General features: G+C 39.7%; 1 protein-coding gene across 1 annotated transcript in view; it reads right to left on the reverse strand.

The window, feature by feature from the left end:
* Positions 1-3,147: 3,147 nt before the first annotated feature.
* RIT2 (Ras like without CAAX 2) overlaps positions 3,148-19,538 on the reverse strand; it is a 169,970-nt gene continuing 153,579 nt past the window's right edge. Inside the window, exon 5 of the mRNA XM_027885409.1 lies at positions 3,148-4,601. Within this exon, the coding sequence (XP_027741210.1) occupies positions 4,374-4,601 (228 nt within the window). The 3' untranslated portion in view covers positions 3,148-4,373. The remainder of the gene's footprint in view (positions 4,602-19,538) is intronic.

Below are 19,538 nucleotides of genomic sequence, written 5' to 3' on the forward strand. Positions count from 1 at the left end.
AAGGGAGGCTGATCAGAATTGGTCTAAAACAATATTCTATTCAACTGCCATTCAGTGTTATGAGAACAGTGATTTTAACATTGTATTAAACTCACATTCTATAATTTTGTGATTCCTCTGCTGATGTTCAGGGATTTTTACAGTCATAAACAAAGAGCAGTGTGCATGATGCACATTGCATAAATAAGAGTCCCTGAGGGGGTATGTCTAAATATGTCTAACTACTTTAAGCACACTTAACTGAAGTATATTGGCATAATTTTCCTCATTAGACATCCACCTTTTGATGAATTCAGGCCAACATTAGTGCATATAACTTGCTATAGGAGTTAACTATAAACTTTTTGTGATTTTTATGAAATGCATTGAACATTTTCAGTCTAATTTTTAACAGCTGATGTAATTTTCTCAGTATCACCTTCTGAGGTTCTAGCTTCTTTTCATTCTTACATCTCAGTCCCAAAATATACTTCTTCTGTGTGTTTCAAGAAATTATTTTCAATCATTTGTAAAGACATCAGATAGTTAACGCAATACATGAAGTGCTAATCTGAGGCAACACAGAAGGATTCTGCACTCAACTCCCAAACTGTGTGCAAAACCCATGAAAAATGAAAACTTAAGTACTACAATATCCCTCCTTGACTTATGGCCTTCCCTAGATTAGTTCTCAACTAGACACAACATGTGATCTGCCACAGCTGCGAAGAAGGGTAATTAACTGCCATATATTATGTATTTGAGAGAGACACTGTGGATACGTTTGCAAACTGTTATTATTTTATTTTATTTATTAGCTGGCTTTAATTATATTCCTGGAAGAACCTGAGTTATGGTCCGACTGCAACAGAGTCTGACAGTGGAATAAGTTATAGAAGCCACCTTCGTGGGACTGTAGGCAACACAGCAAATAAAACAATCTGTTTCCTTCTTCAGATCTTCCAGACAGGATTAGATGAGAGACTAGTCAGACACAGAAGTCTTTGGACACAGAACTGCTGTTTTTTTTTTTCATTCTGTCAGCTATCTTTGACAGCTAAATACAATCTTCTCTGATGAAATCATAATTATTAATTAGGTAAAGGAGCTGCACCCAGGCTCTTGTGCAGTTATGACTTATGTTACCCTCAGTGACTATAACCTCCATCAGCTCTGCTCAATTAACTGAGGTTAAGCATTATAGATTATTGAGGAATTGGGTCATGGTAAATCAGAATGACTTTCCCAATTTAAAAATAAAGGATGGTCAGGTGTTTCAGAGGCAAGGCTCAGTGCCAGGCGTTTGCAGAACTGTTCTCTGCTGTAGATAGATACTGGATGGACAAATCTTTAAAGAGGAGATTTATTCTATCTGAATTTAGCCATCAAAATATTAGGTTAGTTTTTGTGAAGTGAGATATAGTCACTGGAGCAATTCAGCTAGTTCATGGGGGTGATTCACCGTACGCTCACCATCCAAGCCAGATGGTACAAATAGCCAACCAGAGGAATCTCTCCATGTTAACCAAAGAAGGGCTCTCAATGACTAGGTGTCATCCTCAAGTTTTAAATTACTGAAGTGGTTTGAGATAAATACATTCTTTTCTGCCCGAGACATACACACAAATGACTGAAATTGTTCATGGGAGATGCAGCAGAAGATTCTCAGAGGGTATGACATCTCACTCTTCTTGAAGAGACTGACTTAGTGCAAAATGCTTTCTGAAATGTGGCATGTTGTGGCGGGTTGTAAAGACATTAAGAACCTGGAGATTTCATGGGCTTGGTACACCTTAAAAAACGGCTACACAAGCTGTGTCTGTACTACTAATTTGAACATATCGCAGGAGACACCTGAGCACATCTTTACTCTCAAACTGTTGAAATGATGCCTGGCTTGGCTTTAGACCACAGAAGACCAGCACTTTTGTAACAGGTTGCTGAACACGGTGCAGAACCCCGCACAGTCCAGGGATCACTTCCAACAGCAGCTTGTGTGTGGTAACCCTGCTGTGAAGGCTAAGAGAGTTTAACAGTATGGAGAGATGCTGCTCCATGCCAGATGACCTTAATGTCAGTGAATGAGCATATTTAATTATGTTAATCCATTAAAAGCTTAATGTTAGACTCTACCTATGCCTTCTTCTGCAGTCTTTCTTTTATATTGCAAACTGTCTTGAGGCAAGGCCCCCCTAAATCTACAGGCTGTGCTGATATAGCATGCACCTCAGTAGGGTGGGTGAAATGACATAACCAACACTAAATGATTTTCAATTGACTCAAAGCTTAGGCATCTGCCTCAAAAAAACCCCCAAAGAGCATCCCTCAAGGTTTCTCAGAATGGTAATTTCTATGCTCTCTTACACAGGGAATGGCTGCTTCATTCCCCTCTATGCACTGTGCAGTATTGTAACAGTCACAGATGTTTCCCCTTGTTATTTATTGTCTCATAGCTGCCATCTGTTCAGTGCAGCCTCCTGTTGTCCCTCCACCAATACTGAGCTCATAAACTCTTTGGGCCAGTGCATCTTTTTGTCTCTAGGACTCTTGACCTGAAATCTCGGCGGCAATACAGATAAAATAATAATAGTAATTACAATAGTATAAATGCAGACTTCAGCTTTTGGAGGCAGGAAAGAGAAAATTCACTTTAAATGTGTGCATGTGTTTATATTCCTCTGAAACAATCTTTCTGAAGTGGAAATACAACTACATATTATCTAACTGCATACAGCAATGAAGAATTTTTGGCAGGTCAAAAAATATCACTGGATTCCCTTGAAAGGAAGGGAAGGTAAAGAGCAAAACATCAGAATTTAATAATCAGAAACTAACTGAAATTCTTCATGAAACCATAATTTTTTTTCAGTTTTAACAGAGGAAAACAAATCTACTGCCCCCTGAACCACACAAATTATAATTAGTTGAAACCCTACAAAATAGTCAGAGAAGCATGAAAAAATAAACATTTACTAACAAAAATATATATATACTTTGATTATATCCATCACTCTGAGACAGACACAAATGACACTGACTAGTAGTATGGTTTCATGGAAATTGCAATCTTTATTTTTGACAAAACTTATGCATGTCTTCTTTGTAATATTTGTATATAACAGCAGTAGTAGAAGAAGTCTGAAGGAACAAAAATCAAAACAAAACAAACAAACAAAAAAAGAGAGAGGTTTGTGAGAATATACTGCACTTTATGCCAGCTTTAAAAAGGCATGTTCGAAAGACCTGTCCAACTTATTGTTCAAGTGATTCAGCTACACTTTTAAGGACTGTGAACATTGGTGGGTGATCTGATGGAATTCTTTTAAGTTGAGGGCTGGACACTACACGGACAGATGCTGTTACAAGCTTGGACAGAGCTGCACCGCTCTAGGGAGGGTTCTGGGAAGCATCAGACAAACAGTGCATTTGTGTGCTCCTTGCTGGGACAGGGAAGTGTGGCTGGTGGTGGCACACTGGCATGGGTTACTCGGTGAGATGGTGAGTGCCCCATCCCTGGGAACATCCAAGGTCAGGTTGAAAAGGGCTCTGAGCAACCTGATCTAGTGGAAGATGCCCCTGCTCGTTGCAGGGGTTTGGAGTAGATGACCTTTAAAAGTTCCCTTCCAGCGCAGACTATTCTATGATTTCAATGCACTGCATGTCTGTAGGACATGGCTCCTCTGCTGCCAGGCCCTGGTGAGTGAAGATCACGGGAGACAGAGCAGTGTCCCCGAAGCCTCTGAACAGCTGGTGCACGACTTGTACTCTGCTTGCAAAACCTTTCCTGCTGACTGGAAAGGACACAATGAGGATAGGGGACCACAGGGTCAAAATTGTGAGTCCCAAGCATTCCCTTTGGGCCTTTTCACACACACGTTTTCACACAGGCATGTGTTTGCAGGCTGAGCACAGTCTAACCCTAAACCCACTTGGGAATGCAAAGCTGGAGGTGAAATCCAAAAGTCCTTAAACAGTCAAAATGCCCGCTGAAATCAATGCTATTTATTCCTGGAATGTTGAAATGATCCATGCATGCAGAGAGGAGGCAGTAAGTGCATCCATTGTCCTAGAGCTGGTAGAAGCTGGTTCTGCCTTGGATGCTGGTGTAACTCAAAGCATTTGAAGACCAGGGAACACACATTAAAAAACACAGTATTTTATCCATTTGGACTTGCAGGAAAGGGATGAGAGGGTATGCTAAATGACTTTATCTATAGTACAGAAGAGCCACAGGGCAACCATGAATTGGTCCTTCAAGGAGCTACTCCTGCATGAGGGCTGAAGGGAAGGAACTCCAGAACCTGCTCTGGAAGGTGCTGTCTCAATGCTGCCTTTTTGAGCAACTACAGGTTACTGTGGTCAGCTCCTGAGGGGTGGCTCCTGGAAAATTGCCATCAGGTTGTATTTTCCTTTTTTTTCTTCAGGGATCCTTTCAGTTTCTTCCACAGACTATCCTTCCTCTTCATCTTCTTCTCTACCATGGGCAATGAGGACTCTTTCCTTCGAATTTCCCTCACTAGTCCATGAAAGACATCATCAATGTAGAAGCGGAGTGCAGCTGAAGTCTCAAAAAAGGAGCAGGAGTATTCTCTGGCTAAACTCATTCCTTCTTCAGTTGAGACCTGCAAAGAAAAGAAAAGTCCATAAATACACCCTAATGCACAAAGCACTAGTTAGCATGAGAGCATTATAATATGTATAGTCTGAATTTTTTTACCCAGCAAATCACTGACCTTTAATTTTACAGGAAAATAATCTAACAGCACCCAACAGAGAAGATTAAAAAGTGAAAGGATCAGATCGAATTCATGAGATATTTGAACAGAGCAGTCTGGCAACATTCCTGTGCTCAGGTATATTATGTCCCTAATTCTGATGCATCATTTTTTTCCGTGCATTTCCTCTCTTTAGGGCAGTAATACTGTAGTTTGACAGTGCTGGTACCTTTGTACTATAGGATGGAATGAATGACTAGAAAGACTTACACAGAATTAAGGCTCTAGAAAATCCTTGTTCGGCATTAACCTAATCCTGGAGGCAACTTGACTCTTTAGGCACACCAGCCTTCATACCTTAAAATTTTTGAGTCACATTAATTTCTGAGCATGTCTTTGAGTGTTTTGGTCTTGGCAGGCCTGTAATCCTATCACTGAGCTCATACCTGAGCTGTATGAAGATCCAAAATCTATTTGCTTTTCAGCTCATGTTTCCTAAGTGGCTTCATTCTCAGAGAACATGTGGGAAATGTGTTTTTGTATTTTGAGGAATTGTAAGGGGAGGATTCACCATCAGGCTGAAGGGAAGGAAGATCTTTTAATTTGCCTGAATTTTGAAATAGGGATCTTGTTCCTAAAATTTTCATATTGATTGCCTCTTGGCATTTGCCCTGCCAGCCTGCTTAAATCAGCATTCTGATTAGGGTGTGGTTCAAATAGAGCTCAAATGCTTATCATAAGGACTACCAGTGCTTTCCACTTAAGGGACTTTTTACACTTTGGAAACTCATCCAATACCATGCAAGTCCACAGAAAAACACAGAGCAAAGTCTATGAGCTTCTTGAATGTGAAGCCAGTTTTCTCAGCCAACAGACCAGCCTTTCTTTTCAGTGTTTGAACATAAATCTGAATAAATGAATTGTATGAATGACATGTATGGTGTATATTTAGATTCTAGGTCAGAAATCCCAGCCTTTGTTTTTATTTGCATTTGAATATCATGATTTATTCAATAACTTTCCAAACATCCTGATAAAAAGTCAAAACAGTACTTTGAGACAGCTTTGTGAAAAACTACATAACAGGCCATTAAAAGTCTCAATTGCTACTGTCTTTCAAAAGGCTCATCTTGGTGCTTTTGTCTGTTTGTTTGTTTGTTTGTGTGTTTTTCCTTATTTCTATCTTCATGCACCTAAGATGTCATTTATATTTATTAGGGAAATAAATCCCTATGCCTCAAGATGCAAACACACTATTTCATACCTACCCGAAGGAAAATGACCTTTATTAATAAATAATGACCTCCCCTCCTTGCATGTATTCTGCCTATCTGTAAAGCTGGACATGGTCAGAAACAGGATTTGGGATGAAACAGAAAATCAGTTCATTCCAACCTGGAGGTAAATCTGCACCAAGCATGTACCTGCATAACACAGACCTCAGAATTCCTCACTGTCACCTTCACATCAAGTCACAAACTTTGTGACATTAGTAAGGACCCTTCCTCTGTGCTGCAGGTGTAATCTTAATTTAATTAAGAATACTGTGAGCGTAAGTAGGGAGGCTGTATGCCAACCTGAATAATACTTACTGACACAATGAAAAATGGTTACTGCTTTCCAACTGCTATAATTGCCAACCTTTAGCAAAAGGCGATGGGTAACAACATGGTCCTTGTTTTTCTCTGGGCAGCTGTGTAAGCAACATGCATGATTCAATATGTCTATTGGGCACCACTGAGGAATTGATTGTCTGGATAGAAGACCATTTTGGTTTATTTTTGACTTTTTAATGATTTTTTTTTCCTTGCCATGCCTTGTTTGAGCCAAAGGTGGAATTATTTTTTTATTTTATTTTGTTAAAGACGCTGCAGTTCTGAGCAAATGATTACACAGAGCTGCAGTTTCAGTGAAGATTTCATACACTGATTACCTAAAAGGAAGAAAAAATTCCACATAAACTGAAACACCCTATGTTAAAAAAATGGTAAGGTTGTAAATATAATTAGGGTACAAGCACAATAACACTCAATTATAAAAAATTACCCTCTTGCTCTGTGATTTTCCAGTCTTTACCCACCTAGCTACTCCTTTGTTCCATTCTCTTTTTACACCTTTTTTTTATTTTTCTTTTGGTAATTTCTAGGATCAAAACTATATTTTCTCCCCCCCTGCAAGGAAGAACAACTGCAGGGAAGACACGCTATGCTCTGTAATGAAACAAGACTGCTAAGGGCTGTGAGAACTGGGGAATACTCAGGAGAATTAAATCGTGTAGAAAAACTTCCTCTCAGTCTCTGTGTGGCTGGAGGTTTGCAGCTTGGGCAGATTTGGATGTCTTTCTATGAAAAGCAAAAAAAGTTTGGTTTGGGACTCCAGTTTCCTGCCAAATTACAGGGAGAACATTAAAATTATTAATGGCGATAGTTCATTTCAAAGCAAGGTATTTTTCTTAGATCTTGCCCTCAGGAACTGATTAACTGCTTCGGCAAAATTTTAGGAGCTAATTCAGCATGAGGAGGACACCTGGCACAAACAATTTCAGGACAATTAGCTGATGTTTTTCAGCTTCAAGGCTGAAAACACAATTTTTTGAAGTATAATGGTGTAATAATTACTACTACTGCTTCCAGCACCGATTAATGTAACTATAGTCACTTAATTAATGTGTTTGCTGAAGAATCTGTAAATATAAAGAGATATCTAGAGGAAAAGTACACATTTTTCTTTCAGTTCATAATTTAGTCAAGAGGCCAGACACCTATGGAATGAGAAAAAGGGGATAAAGCCCTTGATAAGGTGACTGACGCTCGCATAATTCTAGGGATTTACCTTGTCCCCATCTTATTGTGAGAAGAGAAACTATATCATAGAAATCCATCCCAGATCTGCACAGCCCAGGGACTTGTTGACAAATTGCAGTTCTGAGGGTCTGTATCAGTGGCAGATATGATCTGTCAGCGTGACACGGACAGACAGGTCAGGGACCGAGGTCATTCTATTGAATATATATCTGGGAAGCAGAGCTTTACATCTTGTCTTTAGAGTAACCCCCTGTGATTGAATCTGGCATTGTTTCCAAGAGTATAATTCTGGTTATATTGATTCCAATTTAGCTCGTTTCTGTGCTGGTAAACCTTAGGAAGGCAATGAAGGTGGAAGACAGGTGTAGTGAAGATAAATAAAAATGAAAATTTAAGAGCTGGCAGAGGATTCCAGATTTTGATACAAACTTTTAAAAAATGTTTTAGTCTGGGCAGGGTTTGGATCACGACTTACGGAAGAAGGTCATGAAGCTTGCAGGATAACCACAGAAAAAGATCCCTCGAGGATAAGTCAATAAAATGGGAATAAAGCCTTATGAACATGATGTTTCACCCTGGAAAAGAGTCTTCTCAGGACTGCCTTGCAAAGTGCGTGATTCTGAATGCCAATTTGCACACAGGTGAACTGGGAGGGGAGATACAGCTGTGACAACACATAACTCTGAATCGTGTCTGGTAAAGATATACCTGTTACAACAGCACATGGACTGTGAACAGCACATGGGGTTAGAGGCTGAATTTGGGAGTTCTCCCTGTCTGGATAGCTGAGAGCAGCTAGAACACAGCACAGACTCCTCCTCAAAGGAAGTATTTCATGGGCTACAAACTGCATTGTATGGCATTAAGATTTCGTTTGTGGCTTTTGCAAACCTTCCTTGGAAAATTACAAGTGAGATTAAATGCGATGCTGACAGCTTGTGAAAACCATGATGGATGAGCTGCCATCTCTGAGACAGCCAGTTCCCCACTAAGGTCAACTCCTCCACAAAACCACATGGGCTGGGTGGTGGGTGGGGAGGCACTGACAATCACTGGTCCCCATGAGGAGAGCATAAAAATACCTGAATACCTGTATCTGAGAAGGAAAGTGCAAAGAAACTAAACAGATCAATAGTCTGCTTCTGCCCTTGGACTGCCATTAGCTGGAAAATCTCCATCAGGATCACACTCCTTTTGTGCTCAGCAGAGAATTGCAAAGTAGATTTCATTGATGGAGGCTGTATTAGCAGAGTCAACAACAAATTCTTGGGTGAGTTACTGGTGGTCTTCAGGTAGGAAAGAAATGCATTTCCTCCTGTGCATCTCAACCCTGCAACAACACGTTCTTCTTGAGATGGCATTTGCAGTTTTCCTCTTGTGACTGGGACCTCCAGCTGACCATGAAGAGATCTGGAGGCTGCAGGTGGAGCGCTGTGGAGTCCTAAGGGTTGCAAGAATTCTCCTAATTTTTTGTTACAGACCCCTACCCTGACAGTCAACATTAGAATTATATAATTTTGGATAATTATATATCCAAAATTCTTGATCTATGATTTTTTTTTTCCCTGAAAGCCCGTGGTCTTTACCAGAGACAGAAGGGCATCCGTGTTGCTCAACAGAGTGCTCATCTAAAGTCCACTGAGGCTAAAAGGAGGAATTCCAGTTGGTTTTGATCATGCTTTGCATTTTGAAAGACAAAAATTTTTGAGAGTTGTACATAAAAGATAACTACCTAAGAGCATAGAGAGGGAAGTAGCATATTGAGCAACCTTGTTTCATACAGTAACTAATAAAAGGAGAAGGATAAGCCATGAGTACTCTGAATAATGTCCTGGAAAGATCCATGCCCTTTCCTTTAATCTCTGGTGGATTTTTTCTGTTTCTCAGCAAGTCCCATTCCAGAGAACAAGAATCAGATGCCAGATTGTGTATTAACACAGTTTGTGCTTAAGATGCCCCTGCAGAACAACTGTGAGTTTTCTCATTAATCATAGAATCACAAAATCATTTAGGTTGGAAGAGGCCTCCGCAATCATCAAGTCCATCCATTAACTCAGCACTGCCAAAACCACCACTAAACCATGTCCCCAAGTGCCACACCCACATGTTTTTTTGAACATTTCCAGCAACAGTGATTCTACTGCTATCCTGGGCAGCCTGTTCCAGCACCTGACCATCCTTTAAGTGTCAGGCTCTCCAGCGGGTCTGTGGAATCCCTGGTCTTACACCTCACCCTTGAGCTGAGGGTGTATCCTTGAGCAAGCAGATACATGGGTAGGAAGGTAGAATGGACAACTGGGAGGAAGGGCAAGTGATGGAGTGTGTATTGACACGAAAATGGCATTACCACATCCTTGTTGATGAAGTTCACCCTATTAGTGTGTTTTTAGATGCCCTGCTGGCAGATTTGGAACAGTGAGAATACATCACAGCATGCCAGAGATGATATAAAAGGGAGTGTGAGAAAAAGCAGTAAAGCTGTCTTTTGGTACAATTTACTCCTTGCCTACTGTCTATCTGTCTGTTTGTTTTCTTGACCATTGCAAGAATGACATTTAAGTGAAGACATTTTTAGTAATATTCCATCCAAACCCTCTCTGGTGCAACTTAAGGCCTTCTCCTCCTGCTCTATCACTTGTTACCTGGGAGAAAAGACAGACCTTTACCTCGTTACAACCTCCTTTCTGGTAGCCATGGAGAATGATTAATAACAATAACGACTGACCAATTTTCACTAGTCTCAGTTCATAACTCTATTTCTAAGGTAATAGGAAGAAATTAGGTGGTTCCTGGACAACCAGCACTGGCAGGTGTCGGAGACCTACCCTGGACAAGAAAAGCTCTGCATTTTGATACGTAGGACTGTGTCCAGCAAAGGCTGATCTGAATGTTGCCACCTGACTTTTTTAGAGCCAAAGGCTCTCATTGTAAATGTCTGAATTCTGTTTTGAGAAACATGCAGCCCAAACCACCAACTCGAGAGCAGATTCATTATACCCATGTCATTTTTGACAGCTATTAATTTTTTCCTTGGACAAGTGTTGTATCAACAGGCACGGTGGCAGAGATTTCCTGCAGGGTAGTATAAGGATCTTTCCAAATGTGACATGCCATTGTTCAGGTCAAAGCTCAAACACTTGGTTATTACGGTAGTGGCTGGGGTTGAAAACATGAGCAGAACCAGATAAAACAGGAAAAATCAATCTTTCTGTCTTCTTATGACAACAGCACTGCCGGTATTTGTTCACATAATACTTTCCACAGAATATTTTTAAAAAGAAAAAAAAAAAAGTGTTCCAAGGCCTTTTACCCTTTTTTACTTTCTTCAGATCTTTACACTTATAAACTGCCTATCATATTCTTGCCACTGAGCAATGATATTTCTGAAAGAAGGGGAAAAAACAAGATCAACTCAAAATCAACTTAGGCTGAAAAAAATGTTGAAGCCTAGGGTTTGTGAAGAACCAGTGTGACCTTTTGTGGCCAGAGTTTCAATATGACTCTGCTTTAGTCCAAACAAATGCACAGTAAACACAAAAGTTAAGCAAAAATCCTTGTTGTTAAAACTCCCAGTTTCTATCTCCCTCAACATCAAACATTCTGCATTGTTACAGTTTGAAGTTTATTTTATTGCCAATCATTGCTTGAAAATGTAATGCTGAAACTTTTCTTTCTGCTAACGCAAACTCTTTAACCATGTATGATTCTGCTCCTGAATTTATACACTGCAGTTACAGATCTCATTTGGCCAGAATTCCACTAGAATTCACAACTGTATCAGTTTCCACTGATACAAACCAGCATTTCTACTTGAACCAAACAAGTACATCTTACTTTTTCCCTCAGTCCCTGGGGAAACACACCTCTTTTCAGCAACCAGAACAGTTAAGGAGTAACATGCGCTGCAGAAACTTGGAAGCAGAATTTCGTGTCAACACCATTACTCTTAAATCCATTTGGAACTCTTCAGAAGTAATTAGTTGAACAAACCTCACTCTGACTTCATGGCAGGCAATTCTACAGGCTCAGATTTGCTTGCTTTCTAGATTACAAGGCCAGGCAAGATAAAAGCTGACATAGAATTAATCATTATCTTGAAAGTATTGCAATTAGTTCAGTTCCTCCTTCTCCCATCCCAGGGTCACATCTCTTATAAGAGTTTTCCATGTTTTCCTTCTGGTCTTGCAGGACTAGCAGGCTGAGACAAGAAGATAAAGTTTTGCTGTGTGAATTTATGCCCTGGACTCGATGCCGTGGAAATAGCCCATGGCACAGCAATACATATCTCATGTCCTCAGCTGCTCCAGTCTCTGAAGGAAATCACATAAAGGCTCAGATATTCCTTCCCTTCCACTCGTAACTTGGACTTTGCTTTAGGAAGGAAGGAATGGACAGGAAGGAAAATGTAGTTTTAACTATGAAGAAAATAATAAGATTGTCTGGTGCTTCTGTGAAGAGCTTTGTGCCTTATTTTTAGAGGATGGAGAATGGAGTACATGAGACTGTAAAATTAGTTTGTTCCTTTTTTAAAGGGAAACTATTTCACAGTCTTGGTAAAAATTAAATTTCTAGACAAAACCAGGGAGACTGATTTGTCCAAAATGATGTACTTCTCACCCACTTCGTCACTATGGCGTGACATGAAACACAGCTTTAAGTCTGTTCTGAGCCAGGAAGAAACATATTCTCATTTGGTCCAAGGGAACTGCAAATTGTTGGGGGTTGTGAGAGAACCCTCACTTGTTCTTATGCACTTCACTACTGACCACTGTTAGATTAGGTGGACAGACATTTTCTCTGACTTAGCAGTCAGAGAAATAGTAGTTTCTATACTCTTTCAGGACAACTCTAAGTTAATGCTAGCTGTTACGTTAAATACATGTCTCATGATTTTTTTCATATGAAAAAGGTCTAGATTCAATACAAATTTATTGCTTCAATAATTTCTGGAGATTTTTAGCATCTTTTGTGATACAGATGACTGCTTAGAACGAATATCTGTCTAGTCTTTCTCTCCTTTTTAGAATTTTATTGTTTTCCCCCACCTTGGATCCACAATATCATTGCAACACAGGAGATATTCCTCCAGGTAATTTCATTCCTGCTTTGGGCAAATGTTTGGAATAAAAAAGAAACATTCTCTATGCAGTTGCTTAGTTTCAAAGCAATCAAAACGCATGTTATGGTCTCATTTCCAACTTGTGATAATATTTCACTTCATTGTTTCACAGGTATAATGCTAAATAGCTAATGGACGTCTCATGTCATATAAGAATCGCTACAAAATCAGGGTACTGTCTGCAGCTTAGACTTTGAAGCTGTTCTTCTTTACTACAAACTGCAGTCCATTGACTTTATCTTGTCAAAAGCAAGACTGATGAGTGGGTTAAAGCATCTTTACATCAGGAAATGTTTCTAGAGAGATGGCCTCAGGATCTGACTGAATTGGATACTCAAAGCCACATGATCCTGCATCAGTCAGCAATAGCTCTGGGTCTAATTTGAAGAGAATGTGGAAGTGTTAAATCCTTAGTATCAGTCTTCAAGATGAATAAGTTCAGGTCAATTGCTCAGAGCATTTTTCAGAGATCTGACAATTTTCTAAATTGTCCATCATCTTTAAAGGTTCTTTGATTGCAACGCTCAGCGGAAGACATAGATGGCCATAAGATGGCTGCAAATCAGACATTCCTACATCAGTTTCACTTGGACATCTGTTGGAGGAGATCAGGAATTTTTGTAAGTGGGAAAAATATCTAGGAATATCAGTTTTATGTTCGCAAGAAAGGAGAATCTTTTCAATTTTTTTAAGCAACAAGTAAATCAATTCCCATCTGATAACAGCAGATGGTTATTTTTTTAAAAAAATACATGTAAAAGAAGATGAAAATGTACATATTAGGCTTCTTTTTAATAGAAAGTTAGTAGCATTGAAGTATTGATGGCACTACTGAAGTAGTATTGAATGATTATTTAACACTGGTAGTGCTTATTATTTCTTTTATCTATTTGTAGCTTGTTGTAGGCTAGTTTCAGCCGTGTGTTAGACACTAAATTTCCTGTAGTCAATTGAGTTCAGTTCTTCATTAGAATGCAGGCATTAAGCAGACTAAGGACTGAGTAAATAACTCCCAGTAACATATTCAAATCTCCCTGATTTTATATTAATTTGAAGAGGGGAATAATACAGTCTCTAAGAGCAATATTTTGTCCAGAAAACACTCAATTGACATGAGAAAATAAGACAACAAAGCAGGAGACATTCAGAAGGGAAGACCAAGACTGTGCTTTCAGTGTTCTATTTTCCTCAGCTACCTGCTGAAGATTGGGGAATGCAGTTCAATGTTTTTGTTTAGTTAATTGTCTCATTTTCAGACGTACGAACAAACTGCTGGAATTAGGCTTTGAAAGTTCCTCTTTGCTTAAGCTGAATATGAGTTTCCAGCACTGGAATAAAGAGGTCACAAAAAATATGTTCCAAATGCAGCAAATAGCATTGTTTGTTCTGACATCCCGCATTATTTCACACCACGTGGAGTGTAACACACATGTATCATCCTGGTGTACAGTTTTCACATCTAAACACACTCCCAGACTCAGATTACAAACAGGGAACACCATCACAAGTTTCTGGTAGTGAAAAGAAAACTGCAAGAAATCACTCCTTCCTCCTTACATCTTCAGGCAATTGTCATCTGCTGGAATTCAGGGATTCTGTCCAGGCTGCTGAAGTGAATGTGTGACAGAAGGGAAGCAGAGGAAGAATTTACAATGTATTTATAAAGTTTTGGACTGTAATAGAATATTTTTTTTTCCATTTGCTGAAGTAAGCACATGTTGAAAAATATGAGTTATCAAAGTGTCTTATACACAATTTAAAGAATAATTTTTCACCTTTCCATCCTTTACCTTTTAATCTTGAGTTGCTTTTTAAAGAAAAATTTACTGAATGAAATGAGAAGGGATTTTATGTCAGAAAATGGGAGAGGTGAAGAGTTATGTTTGTTTTTCTTGGAACATGTAATTAATTTTGAGGGTTTAGTAATGCTGAAGTTTATTAGAAAGGTTTGTCAAACAATCTCGTTACAGGAAATACTGCAGAGTATCTTTATCTAACTAATGACATTGATCTTCCCCATGTCAATATTAATTCAGGAAAAATATTACTTTTTTGCAGAATATGAATTGATTGAAAATGTATGGTAGTTTTATGGAAACTTCCTTTTCAGCTTCTCTCTGATATGATGAAAGGAGAGCTCGTCTTTTCTTTGTCACAGGAGTATTGGAAGCTAAAGGCCCATGACACAAGAACCTCAAAACAGGAGTGACAGCTGCATAAGAAGCACCCATTTAGCTCCATCATGTTGTGTGATCCACCACTGTGCACAATGCATAACAGAAACTTGAGTCTGAACAACTGTGTATTAAGGGGATAACAACTAGAAATGAATGTGTGCAGGGAGAAAAATTAAAAATCTTAAATGGCCGGTGGGTAGGAAGAGCTGCAGGAGGACATTTAGCTAATTAGACATAACAAGCTCTCTTATTGCCTGCTAACCTTGCTCAAATTACCTCACTTTTACTGCAGGCTAAGAACATGGACTTGGATGGTTTCCGTGGTAACTTGTTCATATATCTCTGGTTAACTTGTCCTGTCGGCAAACTCCTTGTTTGGTGAACATTTTCTTTGGATAACCCTTCCATGTTTGCTGCCCATGAGCTTTGATTTGTAATCAGAAGACTGAGCACCTTAAAGTAAGCAAAGTAAGAACTAACAGCTTGTAGAATCTTAACTTTTTCTAATATAGCCCTAAACATTCTTACCTACATCCCCAAGATGTGTTGGATACTTTACTTACAGAATCTTAAGCAATGGTGATGCCTAAGGGTGCAATCAGAGGGGTTTTTTTCCTCTAATTTTTTTATTTTTTTCCTGAAGCTGAACAGGGATGCCCCTTCTTATTTTTGCCACAAAGAAAAGGATATAATGAAGAGAGAAAGAAGCAGAAGAGCGAAGGTGGAAGGATGGTGGAGGGGTGAAAGACAATATATCTTTATTATGCTAACTTGGGGGTAGAATGAGTAAACAGACTCTTAACAAACAGAACGGAAGAAATCCCTTGCTAGAAGCATCAGTTTAACCTCTTCTATCCATGATGTATCCTTCCAATTATGCAGGTATTCTTGACGTACAAAAGCTGCTGTATTAATATATCCTGTGAGCCCAAATCATGATTATAACTCATGTTCTTATCCAGAGCAATAGACTTTTCAGTCCAGCACTGATAAAGCTGCAGCTCAGTTTACCCAGCAGTGTGTGTGAAAGTGCATCTACACACACAAACACACATAGACAGCAAACCCTGCTGGGACCAGGTCGAGCCTCTCCAATACACCTGACAGAAAGTTTGGCCTTACAGTAGAACTTGGGTGTGGATGCTGACAAAACACTGCTCTAAAGAGTCCCTTCGGTACTGGGAGTCATTCGACATCAGCTCCTCTGCAGTTTAGAAACGGTTTCTGATGTTTATTTATTTCCCATGTTTCAGTCAAATAACTCAGTGGAACCTGAAGTCTGGCAAGACTCTGGAAATGGCAGTGAAAAGGTGAAAATACAGCTCGTGTAGTATAGATGCTACAAGCCAGCATGTCCTGTCCTTTCTCAAGGTTTTCAAGATTTTTTAAGAGGAAAAATGGTGGTGTGTCATAAGCTTGGGGAAAAGCAACCAGGCGGACTGCTGCTTCTGCATTCCTCCAGACAAAAGATTATGAACGACAGAAAAGATTGAAAATTAAAGACAGGAAACAGATAACACATAACTTATGATAAATATATTAATAACACTGTGTGGGGAAAATAGTACATTAAAACATGAAGAGTATTAAGGGTTGGGGAGGAGAAAGACATGGTTTCTCAGGAGTAACTTATCTGGCTGATTAAATATTAACAGTATTTTGTCATTGATAATGACGGTGGGTGGTATGTAAGTCTGGAAATTTTGCAGACTGACATCCATGCCTGAATGAACCACACCACAGCTCAGAGTGTGGATTGGAATTCTCAGGATTGTCATAGAACGGTTTGGGTCAGAAAGGACCTCAAAGATCATCTCATTCAACCCCGCTGCCATGGGCAGAGACACCTTCCAGTAGCCCAGGTTGCTCAGAGCCGTGTCCAGCCTGGCTTTGAATACTTCCAGGGATGGGGCAGCCAAAATTTCTCAGGACATGCAGCAGCTCCACATCCTTCTTACACTGGGAGCCCCACAGCTGGATAAAGCTCTCTGGATGGCTTCTCCCCAGAGTGGAGTAGAGGGGGAGAATCATCTTCCTCAGTCTTCTGATCACATTTCTTTGGATGCAGCCCAGGGCACAGGGAATTTCTGGGCTACCAGCAGACATTGGTGTGTCATGTAGAGCTTCTCATCAACCAACACCCCCAAGTCCTTCTCCAGGGGGCAGCTCTCAATCCATTCTCTGTCCAGGTCCCCCTGGATGGCCCATCCCTTCCCTCCAGTGTGTGACTGCACCACACAGCCCAGCACCACCGTCAAACTTGAAACATCCTTACCCATCCACACAGGTATAACAACAACAAAGGCAGAAAATAACTCATTTGATTTCTCTCAGGAAGCTTACTTACTATTTCCTAATGGCTATTTTTTATTTTCTTAAATACATAAATAAGCCTAGGTTTGGGGGAATAAAATTGCTGGTAGTAAAAGCAACAGCTGGTGAAAAACAGTAAGTGCTTGAAGCCTTAGCAGTTACTGTCACTAGCAATTCAGGGCATGTTATCACCCCATTATTTTCTTACCTGTAGAAATAAAATGAGTGTTATTAAATGGCTTAGGAAACGACAACTGCCTGTGGTAAAGTTTTGCTGTGTGCAATGGGAGGAATATTAATGAGAGGATAAGTATAATATCTTTGAGAAAAAAATGTGGAAAAGTAAATGTAGATCCCACGTTAGAGAGAAGAGGTGGTTGCTATGGTTGACACAAAGTTTTCAAGGTGGAATTAAATATTTTCCACTGAAAGCTGTGTAGAAATCAGAGAATCTTTGCATGGTTTGGGATGGAAGAGATCTCTCTAGGTTATCTTGCATTAACTCCAGCTAGTTGTGGGTCCACCTGGAGCAGATCACTCATGACATATTCAGCCAAATTTTGAACAATTTCAAGGAAGGAAATATCCCAGCCTATCTGGGTATTTCTTCCACTGTTTGACCAGTCTTGTAGCAAAAAACCACAAATCTCTCAAAATTACATGTTTTCTTGTGCTGTAAATTTTGTGGGGATTTTGTTTTGGTTTGGTTTTTTTAGTAATTATTTCATCCTGTCATTTTGCTGTATAACTCTAATAAAAATATGATTTTGTCTTCATTCTAATATGAAGGTGATTCCCTTCAGTTTGTCAGGCTCAACAAATCCACAAGCTCAGCCTGTGCTGTTATTCTTTTGTGCTTCAACCCCAGGACAATTTTGAGGATTTGTGCTGTCAAGCCCGAAACAGACACAGTGCCCCAGATACATTCCCACAAATGCTAAAAAAATGTCCAAGGATCACTTCCTTGGACCTACTGGCTACAATTTTAATAATACAACCCAGGAAGCACCTGACCACCTTTGTTGTAAGGGGACATAGGGTTCATGGTTAGCTCATCCACCAGGACTTTCATGTCCTCTTCTGCAGAGCAGTCTTCTCTCCTGCAGTGCTCAAGGGGTACTGCTTCATGATGGTGTCCATCCCAGTTGCATACTTAGCATTTGCTTTTGCTAAACTTGGTGCAGCTCCTGTCAGACCCTTGGTAAATCCATACCAGCTGTTCCCAGGCAATTTCTTATCCTTCATGTGCCTGGAAACGGAACTTTGGGACGGTTGCTTCACAAACATATCATCTATATCTTCTAAAGGCAACTGGTACTGAAAACATTTACCGACATAGTTGATTTAGCTTCAAACTGCTTATCTCAGGTAAACTGAGTGTACACTCACCACCTGAGCCTTATCACTTCAACCTCACTGAAAGTTCTTCCAAGGCTGCTCAAAGAAGGTACATGAAAATGTAGCTGATGAGTCAAGATGAACATAACAAGAGATAACACAGTCCTACATAGGTAAATACAGGTAGAATTTTTTGATAACTAAACACTTCAGGCCACAACTTGAATTTTTCCACTTGATGGATTTCTGCTTTATTTCTTTCTGTTGTGGGTTTGTTTGTTTGTTTGTTTGTTTGTTTGCTTTTCTCACCACTTTTCATGTTTTAAAAGCTTGATTACCAACTTCCAACCCTTTTTCTTAATAGTATTTTATCAAAAAGAATGCAAATCCAAAGTGGACCAAATGTTAGCAAGGAGGACAGGCCTTGATAATATGAAAGAGAAGGCCTCACAGCCTGAGACAATGAAAAAGAGAAGTACTCAACTTTCATGCCATGTGGGCATGAGCAAATAAAGCAAAATTACTGAAGTAAATGGAAAAAATTCTGCTTCATCTCATTTGAGACCCTAAAGAAACAGTCTGATAACAAGCAGCCATCCATCTCTGAACAGGTGTTACACCTGAGTATACCAAATGAGGTGGTAGGAGGAGAGGGGCAGGGAAAGAAAGGAACAGCTTAGACCACAGATGGCTTAAAATGGTCCAAGAGAACATTTGAGTTCAATCCAGAATGACTGCACCTTTCTATAGACTGCTCTAGACACTGAGATCTACCCGTGAAAAAGATCTGGTTTGCTGCTGCTTCCCTATGTAGATGTGACATTTACAGCCATGGTTCTTTTTCTCTAGTGTCTCTAGTGAAAGGTGAACTGTTCTGATCTGTACTCAGTACTATTTTCATTCCAGAACACACACTGAACTTTGCACTCCATAATGGTGGGACACACTGCAGACTGCAGAGAAGCTGTACCTACGGGATCAGTAAACAGCTTAAATGAAAATTGCACTACTGCTCATCTGCAATGGGATTTAACAGTTTTCAATTTCTTTGGTCTTCCAGGGATTAGGTGTCTGATATTGACTCACTTTCTTT

The sequence above is a fragment of the Empidonax traillii genome, unplaced genomic scaffold (assembly GCF_003031625.1).
Source record: "Empidonax traillii isolate 1590-97213 ecotype Southwest subspecies unplaced genomic scaffold, ASM303162v1 scaffold10:size5872457, whole genome shotgun sequence".
Lineage (NCBI taxonomy): Eukaryota > Metazoa > Chordata > Aves > Passeriformes > Tyrannidae > Empidonax > Empidonax traillii.